Here is a 14,479-nt window from a genome sequence, read left to right as displayed (position 1 = left end):
GTTAACGGCGGAATGACAAACCTGGAATGTGATCTGAAATATTATCAACTTTGGATCAAACGTGCCAGATGCAAACGGTAAAATCTTTCTGTTATGTTAAATAGCTGGTGTACATAGATGAATGAATGATTAGGGAAGTTAACTGAAGAAATGTTCTGTCCTGTACAGGCTGTCAAACACAAAGATACCGTCTTTGTCTCAGTAAGTCTTCAAGCAACATCTGGATAATATAGAAGGATATCTGGACAGGACGGGAGGGTGTACAACTTCATTTTTGCACTCTTTCCCTGATATTTGTCACTTATATTTTCTGAACTTCTTGTATTTGAGACAGTATAACCATGTTTATGGTTTCTTGTTTGTGATTATGATTGTCAACTCCATGCCGAGATGCAGCTGTGTATAAACCAGCTCTGGAAGCAGAAGAATGCAAGAGAATCCTTGGGCTGAGTGACTTTGCACCAGGTGTTACTAAACTGCTAGGAAGGACCAGGCTGTCCCTGCATACTGTGCCACTACTGGGATGTAATGGCTCACTTGTGTGGAACCGGGGTGCCACTAATGTGATGTGACACGGTGCAGACATCCTCACAGCATCATTAATGACGGCTCTGAAGACCATTTTGGAATCTGACCTTTGTCTTGGAAAAATTATTCAGGCTCAAAACCACTGCTGCTTCAAGATTAATCCGCTTCTAGTCCTTTTGTTAAAAGGAGTGTAAACAGTTGGAAGGAAACCATGTATGTTATTGAAGCACTACATTAATCACTATAAGCAAACTACTACAATGCTCTTTTGATATTCTAATGTAAAACCAAATGCACGCTACATCCAGAAACTGAAAACTGCAGTAATTGAGCCAAATTATTTCAAAGTAGAATACTCACCATCCGTCAAATGTGATAATGTGTGGATCAGTGAAAGAGTAGCAGTTCCCTGTTGGGAGGTCTCGAACTGTGACCTAGTTAAAATGAAATGTGTAATGAATACAGTCTACACAGCAGTTTTTCTTCATTACTGTTCCTCACAAAACATTAGGGGCAGGATTCATGTGTCAAGTGCAAACTAAAATCTGACTTCTAAAACATGATGCGAATGGGTACAGAATAGGCTTCACTTTCAAACAACGGAGTTTAATCACATGCAGTAAGGGAGTTCAAAGTGCTCCGATTCCACCTGATGTAATGCCCTGTCTGTCTTTATCTGGTAAAAAGTGAAGCTTTTTTATTAAACTTTTTTTTTTTGCTAAGAAGTAGATCATTCACTGGAATTATCAGGAGAGTACAGTGCTCATTAAATTGTACTAATTTTAATTCCTGAATTATGGTATAAGGTATGTTGTAATTAAGTAGCATTAGCATATTTTAGTAGTAGTCACTGCCTGTCCCCTAATTTGACCTTAGATTTCCTGACATAGAATCTGAATGGCTGATTGGTATATTTGATGTGCAGGTTATCGATTGGATACTGGCAACGAGGCCCCAGATCAGACTGCTGGAGCTGTCTGGCCTGTGAATAAAAGAGGCAAGGATCTACCACAGCAGCAGAGATCTTCAGCTGCATCAGCTTTTCGTTACTTGGGCACAAGACGAGGTGTGAGAGTCCTGGTCCCCTGCAAGGAGCAGATGTGCTGGCGAAAGCCAGAGGTAGGGCAACCGCCTTTGAAGTTGCAATGCCTGAGCGCCAGGCAGTGCTGGGCCTGCATTGCCATGTCTGCTCAAGACGGTGGTTTTTTCATGGCTCAATACTCTGCTTTTCAGTTCTCAGAAATGCGGTACTGGGATGTGCAGTGATTTGCAATATGAAGAGCTCCCGGTCATACTGGTGGGAGTGATGAAGTGTTATGGTTTTCCCATATCCAGCCTGCCAAGCTGATTTCTTTGCCAGGGCTGTTAATTTTTTGCTCGCTCTTTGCCCATGAGAAGTCCAGAGGTGCAATTCAGTTAGTTCTACTACAACCCGCAGAGCGGGGAAGAAGGATGGCCGCTATATCCTTGTGCATTCTTTCAGTGACAAAGAACTTAGCTGTTAGGAACAGTGGTGAAATTAAATAACTGAATAAGAGGGTGAAGATAGAACCACACTTCCTGACAAAATTCCTCACCTGCAGCAATACATCATCGGTATTTCAGAATGCCCTTAACCATTGCACAGAGACACTGCTTAGACAGACACCCACCGGTGCCTGGCATACCAGGCTATGAAGAGTGATGGTCTTGAGGACTGAGAACAGCATTTTGATCTGAGGTCAATTGTAGTATTTGTATCTGCAGTGCGATATAAAGAAGTGTCTCAGAATTTTCCCATTTTCTCCACGGCCACAACCTTGCTAAGAAAAACCTTTGCACAAAAGCAAATCCACGTGGCCCTTTCTGCTCTGCTCATTTCTTGCCTGACCCCAGCAGAGGATGCGGGTCCTTGTTGTAGGCAGTCAGTCTGCTGAAGAAATCCACATTATCAGGTGTCTGAATGTGTGAGGATGTTCTGCCCACCATTTCCGTTCAATTTTCGGATAAATCAAAAATATTGGAACAAGTCTGAAGGACTAAAGATTATGTGGACTTTAACATATAGATTTTTTCCCTGATATGTTGCAGGAACTGCGTTATATTAAGGCGTCTAATTAACTGCAAAGCTGCAACAGGGAAATGGGGGGAGCGAAGGTAATGTCCATTATGTTTCCATAGATCATGTTTTAACTGAGATAGATGGAATTTATTATTAACATTGATTAATTCCATTTTACACTTTATGCTTCTTCATATTTTAATGAAAGCATTTCTAACTTCAAGCAAAAATATGGTTCTGTGAGTGCACTACACTGAATTACCTGCAACTTCTGATTTAACAATCTTAAAAATTTTAAACGAAGCTAATGCTGGAGAAGAGAGGATATAGTCCCATGCTAGGCATTTTACCTTTGAAGATCAAAATTTTTTTGGTCCAGTTTAATCTCATTCTTTCATGAGCAAATCCACAAAAATTAGGGCAGTGAAATTATAGATTTCATTGGGCGTTGTTTTCGGTTACTTAAAATATACCAGCTTGGATGTGCCACTGCTCTGAGAAATTTAGCTGAGTCAATCTGTGCTCTGGTTTATTCTCTTGGGCAGTGGGATTATGGCTCTCAGACCTCCCAGATGAGGCCCTGAAACAACTTCACAGACAATGGACTGGTCCTTGCTTGCCATCCTCCTTTGGCCAGGCTTTCTGCAGGGGAAGCATGGCTGGCCTCCCAGGTTGTTTCTTGTTATTTTCCTTTTGGACCCTTCGTGCAGGGATAAAGGAAGAGATGGATCAGCCACATGTGTTGTTGGAGGTGTCCTGGTGATTCCTGGCAGTCACAAATAGAACACAGCACTGCTGAGTCCCAGTCCTCCTTTTGCATTACTGCACTACCTTTCCTCTGCCTTTCCAGAAACTTCTCCAAACCTTCCATCTTAGCTCTCCTTCTTGAAAAGATGCTAATCCCCTAACCCATGTTCTCCCTCTCTCCTCTTCCAGTATACACAAGTACACCTGGTTACATTTATAATCCAGCTGTCGGCCTTACAGATGTGTTGACTAATAATTAAACCTAAATCTGCTAAAGCACAAGGCTTTACATGTTAATTTGCTTGGTGTATAAAGAGGCTGTTTTGGCTTACACTTCTGACAGCGGTCCCCACACGTTTATATGGTTAAGGTTTATCTGCATCTCATTTTCTTCAATACTAAAACTCGCATTTAAATCTGACGCATTTGCCAAAATTATTTTAGGACCTGACCTTCACATCCTGGGGTGTATAAGCCCTCCAAAGCAAATCCCTCCGTCCAACTGGCTCAGCTCTGATGTGGCTGGTGCGGTTCCCATCCCGAGCGAAGTCTGTCACAGCTGTCACCGTCAGCGTGGCTGCTGCACAGCTGCTTCCCGAGCAGGGCACCCGCAACAGATCCACCTGGCATGCCGAAAGGGTGATGTCTGGGGACCCCGGGAGCTGGCTATCTGGAATGAACACCAACACCAGGTCTGACAAGAGTTACCCAAACAGTTGCCCGTACCCAGTTTACTGTCCCATAGAAAGTTTCACATTCTGGGACCCACATGCCTTGAAACCAGATGGGGTTTGCATGAAGGAGGCTGTGACTGACTGGATCCAACATCCCTCTGCACATTTCACCCTGCTTTCCCCACCCACCCCCTTCAGCAGACAGTTTACTGAAACTCAGTGGTGCTTTGCTTTCCACAGGTGCTAATATTTCTGGCATGACAGTTTTATCTTTATGGGTTCATGCTCAGGGAATGAAGACGAGTAGTTCTTATGACAAAGAAAGAGATGAGTCTATGTTTCTGGAAAACATTTATCTTTCACTAGCTTTATTATAAGGAGGTATCTGCTGGGAGTTATTTAGTTTAAGATAAACAGAATTTTTTATCTGGAAAGAGAGAGTTCTGGAGTCAGCTTTTAGTGAACTTTGGCTCCACGACAGGAAGGCAAATGCAGCAGATTTGTATTTGTATTTTTGGCTTAGCTAGGTCATGGTGCTTTACTTTCTAATCTGTAAAATTATGGTAGTTTTATTTCTATCTTTTACAGAGGCATTGTGAGGATAAATTCACTAAAGGAATGTGGAAAAGTAGTAAGTGGCGGTGGTACTGGCTATGTAAGTATCTGTGATGGAGAGGGAAGTGATGGGTGGTGACAAAATCAATATGGCAATGGCAACCCAAGTCGTTCATGCAGCTCTGCCTCTGCACATTGTATTTTTCCTAAAGGGACCACTTCTAGTAGCAGGACCCATGGTGTCTGCTTCTCTTGGGTCCTGATTCTTCATGCTGAGGTCTCAGGTAAAGGACAAACCTGGATTTATATTTCCATAGATGTGGTTTTTATTTACAAACACTGAATTGTAGTAGCATTTGGTTCTGAGCCACCTGGTATGCATTTTACACAGTGTGTGTCTGCTCCTCAAGAAGTCGCCCAATCCTTCATTAATCCTTTGGTAGGTTAAAAATGAAATCATGGCCCTACTGAAGCCAGTCAGAATCTCACTGCTGATTTCAGGAGCACCAGGGTTTGTGTCGAGTATTTGATTTTCTGTCCCAGACCATTAATTATTAGCTGATAAGAACAAAGTTCTAGAAACGGTGGCAATGTAATTAATCTGATATGTAAATAAGTGATTTTCATATCGTTCTTCCCATTTGTAGAACTGCTTAATAGTTTATAGGAGATGACATTCAAGTATTTTAAAATAGTATTTCTAACATGATCAAATAATCAATGTTTTATTACTTATGGAAAAGACTCATAAAATATAGTTTAAATTAACCCTGTAGAGTTCTGTAGGAACTGAACTAAAAGCCTAGAAAAATTTATAGGACATTATTTCTCATATCAAATCCTTAAAGGCTGCCTCACATCTTAGAGAAAAGTCCTGGCTCACTTTCAAGGTTCTTGATTCAATTAAATTGGAGGATTCCATGAGGAATAGCTATTGCCCTTACAGCCCCATGAGCTGTGCTCACAATCTAGAACAAAAGTTTAAAATCAAAGAAAATCTTCTTGTCAAAATAGTAATGATAAACTTAACAGAAGCCAAACTCCAGTGCCTCTGCTGTGCCTTGGCATTCATTATGATATTGTCTGAACTTGGAGAGATATTTCTGTGCTTGTAATTAGCTTTCTTATCACTTATTCCCTACATAATTAGCACAACAGTGTTGTTATATGCATTCAGTCAGACAAGGAGCTTGTCAGTTAATTTATTCGGTTTAAATGAATCTCAGCTAAAATAGTTTTTCTTTTCAATCCATAGCACTGTGGCCACAACTACGCTTTTCAGAAGCCCACAGTTTTCCCTCAGATAAAATAATAGACCCTAAAGACTATAAAGGCACAAAATAAACATGCTGTTATGCAAACACCCAGCAGCAGGTACTCAGCCTTAAATATATATAGGTGTCTCATAAATATATCATAAATTGATCATAAAGGGCCCAAGTGTCATCCAAGGAAATAGCCTCAGGATGGAGCAATCAAGGGCTAGGGCTGGTTGTTAGTTTAAGCTGCAGAAATGAGTTGATTAAAACCAAGGGAAATTCTTCATTTCAGTGACAACTTCCTTCAAAGATTAGTTAATTGGTCGAGCTGTGACTCCATCCTGGCACCTCCTGGCACCGACACATCAAGCCCGCTGACGGCTTGAAAATAAAACTCCTTCTGCAAGTCTTGCCTCGCTTCTTTCTTCCAGTCAAATGCGCCTTGTGGGACTGTAGAAGACCTTGGCAAGGGGTCAGCCTCAGTCTCCGAGATCTATCTATCCATATCTCTCTCTATATATATATATATATATATATATCTGAGACAGATCTGATCTGTCGAACAAAACCTCCTCCACCTGAGGGCTCCTGGACCATGCATTCGTTGTCCATGAGATTTTGAAAGGCTTTATCAATGCCTAAGAAAATGTGTATTAAAAATATGCCTTTGACAGTTTATGTGAGGCATTCTCATTCGCTCCTTTTGAACGATAGGTATGTGAGTTGCCTGGAGCCTGTGGGGATGTCCCACCACACACCAGCCTGCACTCTTGGCTCCCTCAGCACCTAAGGAACTCTGTTCCCATGAGCTCAGCGGATGTTTGCCTAATGGACTGGTAGAGGCTGAGCCAAAAGTGATACGTAGAACAGAGCAGCACTGAGCCATGGAGAAAACAGAGCAGCACTGAGCCATGGAGAAATGCAAAGTACTCCACGTGCCAGAGCCAACACAGCTGCTGAAACCATAAGGTGCCGTTCAGTTTAAGATCATTGTGTTATGATGCCATTTGAATTATTTTTTTCTTTTGTCTAAGCGCTTGGCTGATGATAGGGAGAGAAAGGAGAGGGATTTAGAAAGGGAAGAATATTCACAAATTATTTGGACTTTGCCAACATTTTTTTGGGGCTGGCTTTTTGTGGGTAGAGAAACTGTGGCTGCAATCCTCTAAACATTTTCTGATTAGGTCCCTTGTAGAAGAGAAATAAATGCCTTGTTAGAAAGAGGGTTGGGTGTTTTATTTAGTGCAAATGGAAAGTAAATATGTATGTATGTATGTATGCCTCCCTTGGTTAGGCATGATATTCCATCAGATTAACTGAAGGTAAGCATTTACTGATTAAAAGGGCAAGAATTTTCTTAGTGACATTGTCAGTGTTTTCAAGTAAAAAATAATACTTTTAGAAAGACAGTGATATATAAGAAAGATTTTTTTCTTCTCTATAGAGTTAGACAAAAATTGTAAGCCAGCAAAAGAAAGAAAAAAAAGGCTTCAGTACACATTTACTGAATAATAAATCTGCAGGTGAGCTTCTTACTGATAATTAATGAAATTATTCTACCTAAGACCATTCTTGCTACAAAAACTTAAAATGGAATTTTATACTCCTGGAATTTAAAATAACTTCTTCTACTCCTAGTTATTTCATCCATAAATCTCAACGGACTCTTGTTCAGTTTGTTGCTAGTCACATTATTTTTTTGTCCTCAAAAACATGTGCGATATTATCATTTATTTTATTTTGCAAACAAATGTATGGCCTGGTTTGTTGATTTTATAGCTTCTGCCCTTTGTTGCTATTCACATCTTATAATTTCCATAAGATTTCATTGTAACATAAATACAGGAAAAAATAATCACATTGATTTGATACTGATATATAAAACTCTTACCCAAATCCTGAGTACTTAGCTGCAAAGTAATTTTACAGGAATCATCCCGCCCAGGACAGGCAATGGGTACAGTGCTTAGAATGGTCAAAACATGCTCTTTGCCATCCTCTGCAATTTGTAGTGATTCAGGTAAAAACTGGAAATAAGAAAATAATTTTTAGAACACTGACAGATTAATTAGGCAATACTGATATTTATGAAATGTTGAGTGTTTTAATCAATTACAAAAATACATAATTGCTTGTAAAGTAATAATAATCTTTGTAATAATCTTCATAATCATGATCTTCAACTTCATAAGATGAACTTGCTGAAATACTGTAACACTTGGCAGTTAAGAAAATGTTTGCAATTGTCATACATAGTGCCTAATTGCTTCTCCTAATCTCAAAACAGGTTTTTGTTCAGCCTGAAAGTAGCATGATACCATAGAATTTATTAATTTTTAATGTTCCTTGTTAAAATGAGCTCCAGTTCCAATGCACTAGGAGAAAAAACATGGCCTGGAGTATGGCATCACCTCATGATCATGGACTCTGTGTTTGTACTCTGCCCCCAGTGCAAAGTGAACGCAATCTTTGCCCAGTTCCCCTTTCCTGCTATGGGTGGAGGAAGGATTTCTCTGTACATGATACACTGCATCTTCAGTGTCCAGGGAAAGAGCTTGGGTTGTGCCATTTCTGTCTGGCTGTTTTCCTGGGGCAAGAGCAGAAGGAGCACTCAGGGCTAGTCAGAAATGGGAATTTCTATTCCCTGGGAAGTTCTGGCATTTCCAAAAAAATACCCAAACTGTTCTTCAAACTTTGCACAGAATGGGCTGGCAGAGTTTTCAAACACCATTCATGGAGGCAGGGAGCTTATATACTCAGGTCTCAAAATCTCCTGGACTGCCAGACTGACAGTCTAATCCTCGAGTGGGATTAGACCTGTTTTTTGCACTCAGTGCGCATCATCTCCAGCAATTTGTGTTTTAAGAAGATGATGGATAAAAAGTCGTTTTTGTCTCTACTTTATTCTGGTTTAGTTACAACAAAATTCTGCATCCTTCTAGGTGTGCGCTCCCATTATACATAGACACGAGAACACTTTGGGGTGTATTTACTAGAAGATGTAGTGCACATTCTTACTGGTGCATTAGTGTCAACACCTGCACATGGTGCTGATGGGTGCTTCAGGGCGTTTTACAAACAGGCTGAAAGCCATTTTCTCAAAGCAAACATAAAAGTAGCACTGGTTATGATGATCAGGGCTTATGTTTCCGTGTCTTGTTTTTCAATGCATGTCAGATAATGTATAAATATACCCTAGGGACATGCCAAGTCAGTAAATCAGGGCCATCTGCATTACCTTAATCCCAGCATAGAAACCTTTGCTCTCTTCAGGCAGTGACTGCTGCTCAGGAGCGTCCCTCGTGAAAGCGGTGACAGTGCAAAAGATCTGTAAGAAATAAACAGCATATGCTATGGCTTTTCTTGAACAAAATTTGTATAATTATTAATTTTCCTGTTGATCAGAGTTGTTAAATTTCCTACTGTTGAAACATATTTTGGGGGTTTAGGTTTTAAAAATGTTTATGCATAAATCTTGAGATTTGGAAGAATTTGTGATGCATTTAATAAGCTAAGAAACATGGCTTCTGTCTCAACAATTAGTAACACTGAATGCTTACAATGTGTTTTCCTCTGCATGTTTTCAAGCACCTTGGTTAGTGATATTAACTCATTTTAATTAGAGAGAATTACATTGTTCAGAGATGTTACTGTCAGGATTAGGATATTAGCCCTTGGGATCCCAGACTTCAGTCTGACCACTGCATCAAATATCCTCTCTGTGTACCATGTTTGTGAGCATTTTTTTTTTTTAAATTTAAATTAGTTTGACAGTCATCTGGACTCAGAAACTGTGTCAGCAATATAAGAAGCTCCTTTTTTTTTTTTTTCTTTTTGCATTATGAAAGATGATGCAGATGTGTCCACTGGGTACATATTATATAAAAAAAAATAAAAAAAATAAAAAAAATTCTTCCAGAACAAAACCTCCACCAAACACAATGTACCAGGCCATTTATGGTTTATTCCTAGCACAGTCACGCAACCTGTATCTCCGCTGAGCCCGCACACCATCTGCCATCTTAATGTTTCGTTGGTTCCAGAAAACCCAAACTGCTAACATAATTTCTAGGATCATAAGTTTAAACTACAGAAATTTTCCTTCAAGCAAACGACAACAGGCTCTGCAATTGTACTTCTGAATTTTTTGGGGGGCCTCCTCTTAGAAATGAAGTAACAGATTGTGACATACTAAATCAATTCCAAATAGTCAGATGGCATCTTCATAGCTATTGCCTTTTTTAAACCTTGAGTAACCCATGAGAAGGAGTTGGACCAATCTAATTTATTTTCCATTGTGATAAACTCCTTTGGACGGATTTTGCAGCACCCCTCCCTGGCCATGCTGCTCTTGCTAGCTCTCACCTGCTGGCTCAGGCACAATCCTCATGACCAGTATCAGCAAAACAGGCTCAAAACCAGGATGTTCCCAGATTCATGTGATCCTACAGGGATGAGCCACACAGCACTCTGGAATATTTTTTTTACCACCCTAAAAATCCCTCTTTCTTACCATCAAATCATAAGTTTCCTCCAAAATGAAGAATCCTCTTTCCTAACTTATTTATGCCCAATGGAAGTGCCCCAACAGCAGCACAGCATCATTTGTATGGCTATGGGAAAAATCCAGTTTTCTGTGCTCTTTAGGTGGATTGTTTCCAGTCCTAGCTCACCCCCAGACTTATGTGACCTGGGGGCTATTTTTACATTCATGAAGTTTCTCACTCTTTTGCCAACAGCTCCAGCCCGTTTAGCCCAGTGAAAATTGTGTCATTCACTACGTTAACAAGATGGAAGCTTTGAGGTCATACTGGGTGTACTGGGGGAAAAAAGACACAGACCTCACAGAGATACTTTACAGTTAAAATTCCTCAGATACTTCATAGTTAACCAGTTTGCATCCAAAGGAGAACAAGTCATTGTCTCCTCAAGGTAATAAACCCCTGTTAATATTAGATATTTATTTTCTGCAAGCATTCCCTAAAGGCCTGTGTGCAGCTTACAGACTTTTCAAAACAGTTCTGCTGGGGAGGCAGGAGGAGAGCATTGATCTTCCTCCTGCTGCTTCTCCTACAGCTGCCACGGGGAGAGTCTGCAAAACAGGGATCTGACAAGGCGGTGACAACAGAGGAAGAGTTCGGGTAACATATATTCCCTCTATTAAAAAATAATAAATAATACCAATCCCCTTGCAGAGCTCATTGAGTAAATCAAATGCACCTGCATTGCAGATACTATATTAACACTTGCCGGGCTGTTGGCACTTTTGCCTTCAATGTTTTTTTTTACCCAAAATGTTGGTACAGAGACTTGGCAGCGCGCTCCTGCCAGGGAGGGAGCTGTAATGAGGGGAAGCAGCGCACACGCCAGGATGCCTGGCACCGACAGAGGCATATCCTGGTGATCTTCGCCCAAGTGACATCCCGGGAAATGTCAGAACCCAGGTTCATTCCCTGCAAGCATTGTATGTTCTCACATATATATTTTAGAGGTATATTTTATTGATAAAGCACTGAACATTAAAAAAAAAAAAAAAGACTCTGTAATGATACACTGAGATATTCTTAGACTATCAGTCCCTTCCTGTTCTATCTTCAGCGCTTTTGGAGATTAGCACAAACTTTGCAAATTCGAAATGTACGGACAGCCTTCATGAGTTACATTTCATTTCTGTCTTTTCTATCATCCCTCTTCTTGTAGCGCCTTTACCTTGTTAGGTGCACACTCCACGATCGGCAGATATGTTCATTGGCTGCTGAGCTACGGGCTGACAGTTTGTCACACAATTATGATGATAGTCACTCCGAGGAGGTTTTTTTTTTGCCTTCAGCTAAATACTAGCTTTTTTCTCTAGTTCAGTAATCAACTTTTTCTTTCTCTCCCCCATTCCCCCATCTCAGGATGCAGACTTTTTGAAGCAAAGAGATAAAAGCATCACTGACAGCAGTATGCTGATGGCCGTGACAGGTTAGGCAGTATTTTTCCACAAACTCATCGGATCTGCTAAAAAAAATCAAATTACATTTTTTTCATCATCCCTTTTAAAGAGACAGAAACATAAGGGTGCCCTCGGACAGGATGACCAGATTGGTTCTGGGTGTGGGCAGCTCCCTTTCCCCCATCTGCTGGCAAATCTTCCCATAGGGCAAAAAACTACTTCTAGGCACAAAATCCTGATCGAAAAAGGCCCTAGTAACTGAGGTAACTAACTAACTTTCTCCTTTCTTGTGTATTGGAGCAGAGTTCCACCTTTACAGGGACTCAGATTCCTTCCCGGTTTGCCACGGCCCCCCTAAGCAGCATATTTAGCTAAAAACAGAATTCAGTCATTAATCTGGTGAGGGTCAGGTAGCTTGGGAAACAGTTTGGGAAAGGATTTTAATCCTAGGACCTGTCACCATCTTCGGCAAATTTCCCTCTAACAATTTGCACATCAAAACGTCAGGTTTCTTTTCCCCAGGGCTCTCAGAATCCAAAGCTCCCCCGAATTGGTTGGTTTTACTCATTTTGATCATAAAACCACCTCCAGTTTCACCCTTTTTCTATACCCCTAATTACTCCTAAACATAGCACAGGGAGTGTGGGCTGGGGTGTGGAGGGGATGCTGGCTGGTGCATCCAGCATGGCCATGCCTCCAGTTCCATCAGGCTCTCCCAGCCACGCTTAGGTAAGGGGTTGGGTACCCCAAGTTCTGTGATCAAACCCCATCCCTGCCGACCAGTCAGGGAACTGGGAAGGCTCCTAGGCTTGCCAGATAATTTAGGGAGCTCTCAGGATGGCCAACCTCAACAAGGTGTTTCTCAAAGCACTGGCAGCGGTGGTGCCACCACCCAGCTAGATGGTGTCCCAGGGGCAACAGCACTTGTCCCCAAAATGGGAAGAGCTGGCAGATGGGAGTACTGGGTTTGGATCTGCCCATTAGGACTGCTTGCATGATTTCTCACCAGAGAAAATGAGGAAATTCATGTGCTGGTCACCGGCTGCAGTCCTCGCTTGCTCCCCCAGTGCAGCCTGTGCCCTGGGGCTGGGATGCTCCCTTGGGAAGGGCAGGACATTCATGCAGCCCACGGTGGGAGGACCCAGTTCCCATCTCTCCAGCAAGCACTGGAGCTGTATTGCAGTGCCAGAGGCCCTGCAGTGACAACAGCAATGGGTTAAAGTTGAAATATCTGCTTTTACTGGTATTGATCTTTCAAAGATTAAGTACAGCCAGGTACCTCTCGGTAGGAGCTGAAAGCCTGGATTAAAATGTAGATGGAGGCACTTTCCTGACCCAGACATTCAATCTCCTGAGAGGTGTAGGAATTCAGGGATGCCTCCAGCCAGTAATTTATGTTGCCCACCCATGGGAAGCTCCCTTCTCAACTTTTTAGGGATAGCTGCTGCTTCCCACTGACTAGGCAGGGAAGCCTGCATGCTGCTGGTAGGGTGCAGGTGCCTCACCTGTGGGTGGTTAACCCTGCCACCTCCAGGATGGGATCTACCCTCCCAGCTACCTCGCCCATGTCAAAAGGCAGGCTGGGGCTGCAAGGGTGAGTCACCTGGCTGGCAGGCGAAGGGTTGGGCAGGGAATGGATCATGCCAGGTGAAAGGGTGTCTCATGATGGCTATCAGGACCTCAGAGCTGCCGTTGTCTGCTCTATTAAGCACTAATGGCCTGGGGTTATAAAACCTAGAGGAGCTGCTCTACTAGGAGTTGGGGAGTGCATGTGTGTGGGAGGGAGTTGTGGAGTACAGTCTTGATGAAAAGAGCAGAAGATGAGCAGAGCTGAAGGGTGGCATTTCTATGCAAGCCGGAGGGGGGAAAAAATGCTTCTTGTTAGCCTGAAGATGTGATCTGGCTGTAGGGATTTGCAGAAAGTGGTAGGAACAAAGCCTCTGGAGAGGTTTTGCAGAATAGTTAGCAGGAAAGGGAAAGTAGGGAGAAAGTGATTTTGAGTTAGATAATAAACTAGATATTAAAGATTTTTGATCACCTGATGCTCCCTGTGATGGGCTGTTGGATGCAGAAGGGAGCTAGTGCAGCAGTGTGACCTGACAGTGCCAAAAGTCTGGCTCTAGTCACTTTGCTACTTGCTATGTTAAAAAAAATAGTATCTCTTCCTAGTTGCCACGTGGCCGAACAGTACGTGGAGGCTGACTGTAGGCCATTCATCTCTGAAGGAAAGTCACTTTGCCAGGGTAGTAGTAGGGTGTCTTATCAGCTGCAGAGTTTTGCTCATCATCTCTCTGACCATTTCTGCTTTAAAATCTTCGTTCAAGGCCACCCAGAGCTCTGTTTCTACAAGGATGCTCTTCATTTGCTTCCTGAAGGTTGAGAAGGGAGTTGTAAACTCGAGTGTGACCTACAAACAGGCAGGTATTCCTGTTTCTGTGGCTGATTTTGTCAAGTCCAGTGGTTGGGATGAAATTGGTATTTAAGCAGGGTGAAGTTTAACCCCTCTTCCTTTGTAGAGGGAAAATTAGTTATTTTATATTTTGAGGCACTAACTTGCAGTCTTTCTGGCTGGGGCACGTTCTTCTGCTGTTGCAGAGTGCCATGCAAAGCAGCCACGCAGCTGAGAAAAGCCACCTTTACTTAAACATTTTTCTTTTACAATGTGCATCATAGTTTAAGTATGGTCACAATTGCTCCTCGCCATATGAACTTTTGGATTGCTGTGCTGGGCAAAATC

At 42.0% G+C, this 14,479-nt stretch overlaps 1 protein-coding gene across 1 annotated transcript in view; it reads right to left on the bottom strand.

The window, feature by feature from the left end:
* The window catches only part of LOC121092587 (von Willebrand factor D and EGF domain-containing protein-like), a 186,246-nt gene that overhangs the window by 116,681 nt on the left and 55,086 nt on the right, over positions 1 to 14,479 (bottom strand). Inside the window, exons 5-8 of the mRNA XM_040603822.1 lie at positions 9,043 to 9,132; positions 7,696 to 7,831; positions 3,769 to 3,986; positions 889 to 962 (exon numbers count right to left, since the gene is read on the bottom strand). Of these exons, the coding sequence (XP_040459756.1) occupies positions 889 to 962; positions 3,769 to 3,986; positions 7,696 to 7,831; positions 9,043 to 9,132 (518 nt within the window). The remainder of the gene's footprint in view (positions 1 to 888; positions 963 to 3,768; positions 3,987 to 7,695; positions 7,832 to 9,042; positions 9,133 to 14,479) is intronic.

The sequence above is a fragment of the Falco naumanni genome, chromosome 8 (genome assembly GCF_017639655.2).
Source record: "Falco naumanni isolate bFalNau1 chromosome 8, bFalNau1.pat, whole genome shotgun sequence".
NCBI classification, from domain to species: Eukaryota; Metazoa; Chordata; class Aves; order Falconiformes; family Falconidae; genus Falco; species Falco naumanni.
This window is presented reverse-complemented; position numbering and strand designations above follow the sequence as displayed.